Here is a 12,349-nt window from a genome sequence, read left to right as displayed (position 1 = left end):
TTAATTTTATTAGAAATTTTTAATTTTTTTATTAGATGCATAATAAATTTATTAAAAATTTAAATTTTTATTTTTTATTCGAATTTTTTATATTAAAAATATTAACAAATATCCTTTTTAAAAAAAATTCTTATTTTAATTGAGTATAATAAAAGTATTTTAAAATTAACCTGAAATCAGTGTAATTTGGACTTTGTATGAGAAATTTTTGATACGGGTGGTGAGATGAAACGGGGAATTGTGAGTTGAGGTGGACGCTAGATTATTTGATTAGAGCAATGGAGGTGGGCACCTGCAAAGACATTCTGATGATCAAGTTAGAATGGATCTAAGAGGTATAAAGTATGAGGAATGAGTAAATAACTAAGGGGGCCTCTGGCTCCCCTTTATATAGCTGGTGGTAGTTATCTAATTTTATCTTATCTGGCTAAGATAAGGGAGATATTTGAATTCAAATGTCTATTAGAGATTGTAGGGTCGGTTTGGACCGTTAAAAGGAGGCCAAATCCCGGGTAACTGTGTCGGAGGCCATTCCGATGTGGGACCCAAAAATCAGGTCTATAACAGTTGCCCTCGGAGCGAGAAAGTGAGCGTGCTCGATCTCATCGCTGGAAGAACCTTTTTCTCGCCGTTGTGGCTTGGCAAGGAGCTCGTTGTTTGGTTTTCTATTATCGGGATCAGGGACGGATCCAGAAATGTTATTATGGGGGCCAATAACATATATAATATTAAAAATTATGTAAAAAATTATATAATATAAGATGTATTACAAAAATATACCGATAGAGAATATATTTTAAAGTATAAAAAATATGTGTGTACTTTATACTAACGAAGTGATCGATTTTTTGTATCATAAAATTTATCGATAATAGAAATTGTGTCAAATTTTTCAGCAATTTTTTTTCAATATAATTAAAAGACAATTAGCAACAAATTCATCTTTTATTTTTGTTTCTAAATTATTTTTCACAATATTCATAGTTGAAAAATATCTCTTAGTTGTAGTAGTTGAAATAGAGAGAATTAATACTAAATGAATAAAAAAGACGGTCAAAAGAAGAAAAAGAATTCACTTGATGAGATTTGAGAATTTTTATTTAATTAAAAAATATTAATAATAATATCTTTTTAAAATTTTTTTAATATTGGTACTTACTTTTTAGATATTAAAAATCATTAATATTTAAATTGGACTGAACTTTTATTTATACTAAACTAAATACTAAATAAAATTTTTTTAAAATTAAATTATACATAATAACTTATTACTATTAATTTTTTAAAAAAAAAAATGGGGGGCCGAGACCTCCACTCGCCCCCTTGGGTCCGTCCCTGATCGGGATGCCGTGAAGGGTCTGAAAAGGGCGTGACGTGATCTTCGCCAATTGGCGAGATGTTGGTGAGTTTGGCTTTCCGCGAGTTGGAAGACCGTCAGCTCATACTTGTTTCGTGTGGCTTTTTGGGTCCGTTATTATGAACTTATTTTAGGCATCTTGGTAAGCCGATTTCAATACTTTGCTCATTTAGCTTATTTGGATATCCATTTTGTTGGCCTCGGATGTGATTGATTTCTGGGGGTAGCCGTTTAACTTATTTGGATATTTGTTTTGATGGCTTCGCGGGTGATCGATTCACGGGTCACTGTTTTTGTTATTTGGATATCTATTTACCTATTTGGATATCCGTTTTGTTGGTCTCGGGGTGATCGATTTCTGGATAGCCATTTACTTATTTGGATATCCTTTTTATTATTTTGGATATCTGTTTTGTTGGTCTCGGAGTGATCGATTTTCGGGTAGCTGCGTTTAGTTCGTACCATTGGACGGGGCAATGATTTTGAAAAAATGAATTTCATTCCCGTAAGTGTGCTACGCTCCTGACCTCGTCTACGAGGTTCTGCTCTATCGTTTCCTCCCACGATTCTGTGTAGGCTGGGGTCTTGGCATCTATGGTAGCCGGCGAGGAAGATGCTTGCCGCATCTTGGGATCTCTTGCGGAGGGCCAGGCTGGTATTGTCGCACTCTACCGCGATTCCTTGGTCCCCGTGTATCGTTCCGATGGTGTCGTTATCGACCTGAAACTTCATGATAAGGAACTTGGTGAAGATGACGGATAGGTTATTAATTGTCTTCCTTCCAAGGATGATGTTGTAGGCAGTGAAGTCCTTGAGAACCACGAACTCGAAGGGGATGATTTTTCTTTGGCTTTCGGTTCCGATGGTTAGCAGTAGCACTATAGAACCGTCCGATCTGAGAAAGTTGTCTCCGAGTCCGGTTACTCCGTTGCGATGGGTTTGCAGTTTTTTGTTTCGGAGACCCTGCTTGTCGAATGCTCCTTTGAAAAGGGTATTGGAATCCTCTCCGGTGTCAACCAGTATTGAAGGTTGTAGAAGGTTTAGAGAAGGGAGGGTTTGAATCTATAACCTTCTTTTGCTTTAATAAAATAAACTTTTAAAACAAACTTTCATTCTGAATCTGTTTGAACTCAGAAACGGAAAATTTATGAGACAATTTCATTTTATTTCTTGAATATTAGAAAACAGAACAGAGAAGGGAAGAGAGAAGCTGACACTATCATGTATCCTGATTCAGTTGCCTTGTGCAATGCAACCTACATCCAGTCTCTACCACTGTTAGTTAAAGTATTACATACACCAATTCCACAGGATTGATACGATCCTTTCACTCTCAAGTTCTAACCTAACTTGGCTTGGTTATACTAATATCTAACTCTTCATCTTAGTGCTTACCCAACTAAGAAAAGGGTATATCACTGGTACAAGATACAAGATATAACACTACCCTAAAGAAATCTGAAATCACTCTAGGCTTTTCACTCAAGTATTTTTCTCTGCCTCTTTCCACTCTTAGGCTCTTTCAAGAAATCTCTTATTCAGCCTTTTACCTCAATAAATTACAGAAAGATAAACATTGAAAAGAAAATTACAATCTGCAAAACATGAAGGAGATTAATGTTTCAACAGCCTCTTTGCTATGTGATGAACCAGATTAGCTTGCCTCTCATTTAGTTCCTCATTCTGGCGGAATGCTCCTTTGATTAGGAACACTGTCCAAGTTGATGAACTTCTTCAGAGAGCTCTTCTTAGAACATAAACCTCAAATGCTGGTTCTCTCTCCCTTTTTTTTTTCAGTATGAACCAAAAATTTTCTTTTTGTATCTCCTTACATGTTGTTGAGTTGCTTTCTCCTAGATCAACACCTTAAGTTGTGTACTACCAACTTACCACATCACTTTTTCCAGTTAATCTCCAAAATAGTAATTTGAGACTGACTTTCTCTTGCTTGACCGAAAGTCTCAGGGAAGTAAAGAAAAAAAAATAGTTTTCAATGGCAATCCCACATCTGAACCCTTGATATACTACTTTGTCTCCAAGAAAAAAATTTGACCATTGATTTACAGCAGTTATTAGCATAGCTCATTTTCTCCCTTTGTCTCAAATTGGAATTGGCAGAGCGTTGGAGGAGAAGGGTAGAAATTAGAATGCATGCAAAAGAAAATTAATCACCTTTAGCGTCTGACTTAGCTAGATATGGATAGATTCGGGTGATTAGACTTCAACCTCTTTACTTAGTCCTTCTCTTTCTGTTCCTCTTTGATGAAATACTTAGGAACGAAGCACTCTCTCTTCTCTGTATTCTGTCCGAAAAGAAAAGGTAATCGTTGCTTTTGGTGAAAGCACTTTGGAGGGATTAGCTTTGAGTGATCAGTTCGGGCTTGGGTTGACTTTGTCCATTCAGCCAGTTTGTTTTCTTTGTTATTTACAATTGGGCTTTGTTTGAAATTGTTGCCCACAACAATAAATTTAGCTTGTTCCATATTGGGCTGCTGCAACGATGAATTTTGATTTGCAACACTTAATCAGAAATAATCAACACTAATTGGGTAATTAGCCCAATAAAATAATGTTTGTCATCATCAATTAATTTAGTTAATTTTTTAACTCAACAAGTATTCTTTTCACAAGTCTGATTTCGACCTTTGCCGAGATGACGAATTGTGTGCCTTCCAACGATGTGCTATGTTGGCAGTCTTCGGGGAAAAGGTGATCATCTTTGGAGTCAGAGAGGTTGGTGCTTGGTTTCTTACGACTAGGATTTTGAGATCATTTTTTAGTGTTGATTTTGACTTTTCTTTGGAGGCTGTTGGTGGCGCCAGCGTTGGCAGAAGAGGCTACCAAAGGTGGCTTGAGAGAGGGAGGGAGAGAGAGAGAGATATTCCAATTTAGAGGAAATTTACCATCCAATTTACGGATAGATAAATTCGACGGTAATGCATTGCGAGTGACCAAAATATAACGTTCCATTAATTGAGCTCTACCGGTAGATTTATCCGCTGGTAATTCCAATAGTAATGATCGCTTTAATTTTTTTCTCTCCAAATATTACCGACGAATTTACTGTCGAAAAATCAAATATAATAGTAATTTTTTCACCCGAAATATTTATTACCAAATTTGTTAGTAAATTCGTCGTTAATGTCCGATATTAAATTTAACAATATTCTGTATTTTTTTAGTGTTAAATAAGACTCCAATTTTTAATAGATTAATCATTGACTTATTGAATTGAGAAATATAATGAAAAACTAATTTTTTTTTGTTTTTTGATCAAAAGTTAAAGCAAGCATCAACGAATAAATTGTGACCACGAGAGCTCAACGAAAGGGCTTTGAATTTTGGTTGTGATTCAAAATTTGATATTTCAATATTATTATTCTAAAATTTATATCCAAATAATATTCTTAAATTGGCCTAATAATGGCAGAGTCCAACTGCAAGTGAGAATTTATTAAAAGATAGAAAAATGATCTTAAATGAGAGGATACACAGATAAACTGTTTGTTAGGTGTATATGGGTTGAACTGGGTTCGGCGAGACCTAGACTCAACTTTGTTCTTTCTATTGAGTCAGTTTTTATGAGTCCTAAACCATTCAAACTGAATGGATAAACAAATGTTTAATTTTGATACATTTGACGGGTTATATAATTATATCTGTTTTTTATGATTATTTATATGGTCAATATGAAAGATAATTATTTTTATTGATGTGACATTATGTAATTAAATACACGTATAAAATTTATAGGTGTTCAAATTTAAACCAATTTAAATTAAACCGCTCGTCCAATCCAATCCAAACCGAAAACCGATTAAAAGCGCACTAATTCGAATTTGATTGGATTCTATTTTTTACAAACCGCTGGATCGGATCGGATATCGGATATATTTTTCATAACCGATCCAATCCAATCCAAACCGCACAATGTGCTATAATATTATTATTTTATTATTATATTTACAACTATATTTATTACATGTCCAATTTTTTATAGATTTTTATATTATTCATGTATTATTATGATTTAATAAATATTTTATGTTCAAAATGTTATTTATTTATTTATTTTAATTAACCTACAATTTTATTTCTATCGTTATATTATTGTTAGCTTTTTAAGATATCATTGAGACTTGTTATGTCATTGTTGATTATTAAAAATTTGATGTTAAGACTTGTTATATGTATTTAATTTTTTTAATTTATAAACCGCAAATCCAATCCAATCAAAACCGCTTGAAATTGGATCAGATCAGATCGGATTTTTTTTAAAAAGCATCCAATCCAAACGCACCGCAAGTAAAATTAGTGTTCGGATCGGATGAATTTTTGACTCAAAATCGATCCAAACCGCACCGCAAACACCCCTAATAAAATTATTTTATACGGACAATGTATCAAAATTAAATTAAAAAATTAGGTTAAAGGAGACTCACTTAATATTTAATCAACGACAATAATTGTGGAGATTATACATAACATAATAGCATTGTGTTAAATCTTGAATTTTAAAATTAAAATTAATAAATATTATGTAACATATATAAATCAAAATTTCAAAATCTATCATTTTATTACTAACTTTACCAACAACATATGTATTTTAAAAAAAATACACGACTTTGTGATAGGCCGATTCTATTCAAAACATAGCTCGAATTTAACAAACTTTGAACCTGGAAAAAATGCTTTGGTTCTGTCCGCATCTTGATGAGAGAATTTCGTCAAAATATTATGCCAAATTTTCTATCTAATAAACGGAAAAGTAAAAAGTTTTTATTTATACTTTGTTTGGATATAAGGAGTGAAATATAAAATGGAGGAAACAAAATATAGTGCAAACATTTCATAGTAATAACATTTTAAGATGGAAGATGATATCAAAATCTCTAATTGAATTTTTTTTTGAATAACTTAAATCTCAAAATAATATTAACTTCACTTTTTTTTTTTCGCAAATAGAATCCTCATCGTCATTATAATATTTTTTTCTGAATTTTTTTTTTCAAAATACTTCAATTTATGTAAACAAACAAGTAAAAATCTGTGGTATTTACCTCTTGTCATTAGAATAGCGATGATCCAACAAGTGAGAAAATAAGAACATAAATTGAGATTTTTATATAAACTTAATCTTATCCTATTTTACTCAGTAGCCATTAGTATTAAACTACTCATCTGTATTAGCGCATGACAACAATAAAGAAGTCTTGTGTTCCACAAATTCAGCCCAACAGAATACATAAATTCAGTTCTAATTTTAGTCTTTATTAGTTTATCTTATCTTATCTTTATGTTATCTTCTCTTTTTATCTTATCTTTATTTTTATCTTTTATAGGACAATACTCTATATATATTTAGTTTTACCCTCATAGTTTACACTACATGTTCAATTCAATCAATCAATAATCAATAAAAATTATTTCTTTGCTTTTCCTATTCTTTCACAATTTTATCATGGTATCAGAGCCTTGATATCCTCCTTGAAGAGGATACATAAGCTATCATCTTTCGGTGAGAAATCACCCTACATCTTTTTCAACCTCCTCTTACAATGAATAATCAATCTTCCAATTCAGTTCAATATCCAACCAATCTTTGTTAAAGGCATCCAAGTGAAAATCCTACCCCAGTTTTGGTTACCCCGATTATTTACCAGTAATTCCGTCTGTGCCTCCTTTCTTCCGACAATTTCGTCTGCATTCTGTTTCAGCAGTCATATCTGCATTTTGTTTCAGCAGTTTAATCTGCATATATTTTAGCAGTTTCATCTGCACTCTTATTGCGCTCCACGCGCCTCTTTTTTTTTTTATCGCGCTCTATGCGCCATTTGAAGTTATTGTGTCATACGTACGCATTTTTTTTGAAGATGCTCAAGCACAGCATCTCCTTTTATATTTTTGCCGTCGGCAGCTCAAGCTCCGCTGCGCGCATTTTTTGAAGATCGCTGCTCAAAGTACATCATCTCCTTTTATATTTTTGCCACCGGCAGCTCAAGCTGCGCCGCACGCATCTTCCTCCGCGTCACTACGTCAGACGCGTTTTCCTCAACAATTTCATTGGAACTTATCCAAGTTGTGGATTATTGACATCTTCCATCCACCAGCTTGCGGGGGCGTATTAAACTACTCTTCTATATTAGCCCTTGACAACAATAAAGAAGTCTTGTGGCCCACAAGACTTCTTTATTGTTGTCATGGGCTAATATAGAAGAGTAGTTTAATAATTAGATCTCTCTTTCTGCTTGTGTGGTGGCAACTTCAACGACAATAGAAGATTGTTGTGAGAATATAAATCATCCAAAAGAGGAGTGAATGTTCTTAATAATATTCAATATTCTTCTTTTCTGTTTCTTTAATATTTTTTGGGCCAAATGTTGGGTGTTTTTGGTAGCTTTTTAATTTTCTTCATTTGCCTATTAAGAATATTTTTGGCCCAATAACTACTATGACCCATACCAAGCCTTCATTAGTAGCATCATTAGCAATCAATTCTCGGATCTCGCCAGAACATTTAAGGGTGTGTGTGGTTGGAGGGAATACAAATGTATTCCCAGAAATTTTGAGATGGGAATATTTTATTCCCATATTTGGTTCAAGGTTTAAAAAATTATTCCTGGGTATGTTTTATTCCAAGGAATTCAATTACCACCAATTTAATTCCCTTCCTCCCCATGGTTATCTTTAATTCCAATGGGAATGGAATGTATATCACAATGCAAAAAGACTAAAATGCCCTTCAACTCTAACCCTCTTTCTTTCAGATTTTTCACTCATTTCACAAAAAAAACTAAACCCTAGCAGAGCAACTCCTCCATGAAAATGAAACCCTAGCCAAATTTTCCCCCAAATTCATGGAGGCTCCACCGACGTCGGCGCCGCCTCGCCGCTGATCTGGATTCGCACGACCACCGCTCCTTATTCTAGAAGGAAGATTCACTACCAACTGTTCGCGTTCGTGTTCATCATCACATCTCACCTCTGTTCGTGTTCGCGTTCGTGTTCGTGCTCGCGCTCGCGTCTGGCCTCTCTCCTTCCTCTGAGCTTGGTTGCTCGCGCATCTCTCGCCTCCGTCTCTGCTCGAGTTGTGCTTCCTATTCGTGTCGTCTCCCTCGCCCCTCTCCCTCCTCACATCTTCCTGTTCCTGTTGATCTTTTTCAAGTACAGGTTTGTTCTAGGTTTGAAATATTGGAATTGGAATTGGAATGTGTTTTATTGTTTCAATGAAATTGGAATTGAAACAATTTTCTAGATCTATTTCAATTCGTCTAAACAATTGTTCTAAGTTTGTTCTAGGTTTTTTCAACCTTATATATGATTGTGGATGCAACTCTAAATAACTTTGCCAAATTTGTTTCCAGGCATTGGTAAAGATTGGCTTCACGCTGGATTTTCCTGCATTTTACTTTGCCTGTGCGGAAAGACATCTTCATAGTTTAATTTGTAGTAAATCATCCTGGAGAAGTTGCACATCACATTGACTACTAGTGGTTAAGCCAAAACTATCTCAATTCTCAATGTTTGTTTACACTACTATTATCCATGCCTTAATTTCTGTATGCTCCTTTCTTGGGATAATAAGTTGAAAATGCTTTATTAGTCAGATGGAGAAAGAAATAATGCAATGGAGAAAGAAATTTATTTAGTCCTTGTTTGATTTCTTTCAACTGCATAGTAGGCCTCTCATCTATGCAAGATTGTCATTTAGAAGGCCATGCTCAAATGTTTCTCTTTGATTATTCTCAGAGCTTTGATCAAAGTAAAAGTGGGAAGTTTAGACCGGATGTCTTCATATCACTTTGTATATTCTTACAATCAGCAAGGTATATATATATTTAGAGAAAAGCCAGAAAGCAATATTTTTCACGCAATTTTTATTTGACCTAGTGTTGAACTTTCATTTCACTGATAAGGATCTTTTATTATGTCTTTCAGGAATCTGTTTAATTCATTTGATACTACAAAACAAGGAAGAATTACTCTTGATCTGAACCAGTTTGTATATTGTAGTAAGTACACACTTTATTTTGATATGTTCTACTTCCTTTTCAGCTTCCAATTGTAGAATATGATTCAACTGAGAGGACGTATTCTGAAGATGATTCATGTATGCTGCACTTTGTAAAATTTCTCAAATGCATTTCTATAGCCAAGTTAACTTTGTCCTGCATACGCTGAGATAATCATTTTTGAGGTTTAGATATTTCTCCCATTTTGAGGGCGTGGCTTGCAACCAAGAAGGTCTTGTAGTGAATATCTCACTGCAAGGAAAGGGTCTCTCTGGAAGCATACCTGCTGCCATTTCTAGTCTTAAGAGCTTGACTGGTCTCTATCTTCACTTCAACTCTCTCAGTGGAATTTTACCCAAGGAGATTTCCTCCTTGACTCACCTCACTGACTTGTATCTCAATGTCAATTCTCTCTCTGGTGATATCCCTCGTCAGATTGCCAACCTCTCTAATCTTCAAGGCAGGTTGCTAACTTCTTTTTACTATTTATTATTATTATTATTTTTTTTGTTCTTCTTCATTGCATGCTTATCAGTCATCACATCTCAGATTCGTCAAACTGCTGAATACTTTAGTGACTTAACAGTGCTTTTGGATTTAAGTTCTGAGAATGGAAAAATTTGGTTGTCCAATTTTGACAATAAGACAAGAGTTCTTGAACTTGCCAACTTTTATTCTCTGCATGTTCATCTTATCCCTATGTGTGAATTGGGAAGTACTACTTATTTTGGTCCTGTGTTATTTAGTTTGGTGAAATGAGTATTTTGAGTAGCTGTAAAACAGCTTCAAGATTTTGATCAGGTTAATCTTCTTACACATGCTAGAATGGTGGAATCTGAATTACATATGATCTACTCATAGCATTGGGTTTAGTAGGTATCACAAGAATGCAGTTCATGAGTTGTGTGAAGATGTTCTTATTTCATTTTGTTAGCTTAATATATTTTTTTTGAATTCCATTGTATTTAGATTTTGGAAAATATAAAGTGGTAATTCTTACCTTTATTCTTTTCACATTTTAGCCTACTATAGTAATCATTATATAGAATAAATAAATAGTAAAGTCTTCTAACTAAATATTTTAATATTTTAAGATTTGGATTATTTAACATGCGAAATATTTCTGAGGTTGTACTTTGTGGAGTTTAAATATTTTACCAATGTGATGGCCACATTCTTACATGTATTCATGATTCTAAGTAAGGGAATTGAATATCAGGCTCCTTATTCATATAAATACCTTAATTTTTTATGATACTACAGACAGACCCTTATTAAAAAATGTATATAAAACATCACAAATGTAGGTGCTGGGATAATTTAATGCTCGATCACCAATTTTGTTTTTCTTCTGTTCATTATTCCAACAAATATTTTTTTTCCAGTTTTCTACTTGAACAGATGTTCTCTGTTCATGTACATGATGTTCTGTCCATGCTCCATATTTCATGATTTGATTTGTCAAAATGTGATTTGTTTTATGTTGAAGCTTACATTTGCAGCAACATAAAAACTTCTTTTTCATACATTCCATGTTTTATGATTCTGTTTTGTCAAGTTGTAACTTGTCTATTGTTGGGACTTTACTTATATTTGGAGCAACACGGAAATGTCTTTTTCATATGTTCTTATCTTTGGGGTAAGAATTAAATAAATTAACAGTATTTCCCAGGTTATTCATTTTGTTATCAGCACCAATTTATGTTAGAATGACATGAGATTTCTGAGTGAGTTTTGCCGATCAATACTCATGTATTATATTGTTTACATTGGTAAAGCTAGTCTATAATCAAGTGTTTTCATAGACTTCCTCTCCTCCCTCTTTCCGCAGGTTCATAGTGTTTACATAGAATAAATAAATAGTTAAGTCTTCTAGCTAAATATTTTATTTTATTTTATTTTATTTTTTTGCAGAATGGATCCCAAACAGAAGATGAAAGTTATTGCCTGCTTGATTTTACATTTCGAATTAATGAATGACCTTATGGTTAAGTTGTTGATGATTTGCTATATTTTGATTATATTGCAATTGAAAAAAAAGAAAAGAAAATGGAATGATAGTTATAGTAGGCAAGTAATAAGAGATGTTAGTGTTGATAGAATTATTTATTTTAGTGATCTAGCATGTATAGAAAACACAAGAATGGATAGATGTGCTTTTCATGCATTGTGTAACATGCTTAAAAGGGTTGGAAGGTTAGAACCAAGTAGGAATATGGGTGTGGAAGAAATGGTTGCCATGTTTTTACATATTATAGCACATGACGTCAAAATTAGAGTAATAAAGAGACAATTTGTGAGATCTGAAGAAACAATTAGTAGGAGGTTTAATGATGTATTGCTTGCTATTTTGAGATGTCATAATCTCTTATTGAAGAAACCTCAACCATTTAGCCAGGATAGAATGGATGAACGATGGAAATGGTTTAAGGTAATTTATTTTGCTAATGTTATTAAATCTCATATGGTTGGTGTTCTTTAGGATTGAGTTAATTGATCTTTGTTTTGGATTTTAGGATTGCCTAGGAGCCTTAGATGGTACTCATATCAAAGTCAATGTCCTTGAGGCTGACAAGCCTAGATATCGAAACAGAAAAGGTGACATAACAACCAATGTGCTTGGAGTGGTTGCTCCCGATATGCAATTTATCTACGTACTGGCGGGTTGGGAGGGTTCAGCTGCAGATTCTACGGTATTGCGAGATGCACTATTTCGCAATGGGTTTAGTGTTCCCCAAGGTATTTTATTGAGACTTTAATATGTTATCAAAGTAACCATTTGATCTTTCATTAATTTTGTTCAATTGTGTATGTCACACTAGGTCATTATTACTTATGTGATGCTGGATATATGAATTATGAAGGATTTTTGGCACCTTATAGAGGACAAAAATATCATTTGAGTGAGTTTAATCCACATAATCAACCCAGTACAGCTCAAGAGTTTTTTAATATGAAACACTCACAAGCTAGGAAT

At 33.7% G+C, this 12,349-nt stretch overlaps 1 protein-coding gene across 1 annotated transcript in view; it reads left to right on the top strand.

The window, feature by feature from the left end:
• The first annotated feature begins 11,292 nt into the window (after positions 1 to 11,292).
• Positions 11,293 to 12,349, top strand: part of LOC107483176 (protein ALP1-like) — a 7,252-nt gene continuing 6,195 nt past the window's right edge. The window contains exons 1-3 of the mRNA XM_021140011.2: positions 11,293 to 11,803; positions 11,889 to 12,111; positions 12,195 to 12,340. Of these exons, the coding sequence (XP_020995670.2) occupies positions 11,306 to 11,803; positions 11,889 to 12,111; positions 12,195 to 12,340 (867 nt within the window). The 5' untranslated portion in view covers positions 11,293 to 11,305. The remainder of the gene's footprint in view (positions 11,804 to 11,888; positions 12,112 to 12,194; positions 12,341 to 12,349) is intronic.

The sequence above is a fragment of the Arachis duranensis genome, chromosome 4 (assembly GCF_000817695.3).
Source record: "Arachis duranensis cultivar V14167 chromosome 4, aradu.V14167.gnm2.J7QH, whole genome shotgun sequence".
NCBI lineage: Eukaryota > Viridiplantae > Streptophyta > Magnoliopsida > Fabales > Fabaceae > Arachis > Arachis duranensis.
The sequence above is the reverse complement of the archived record's forward strand: the minus strand, read 5'-3'. Positions and strand labels throughout refer to the sequence as shown.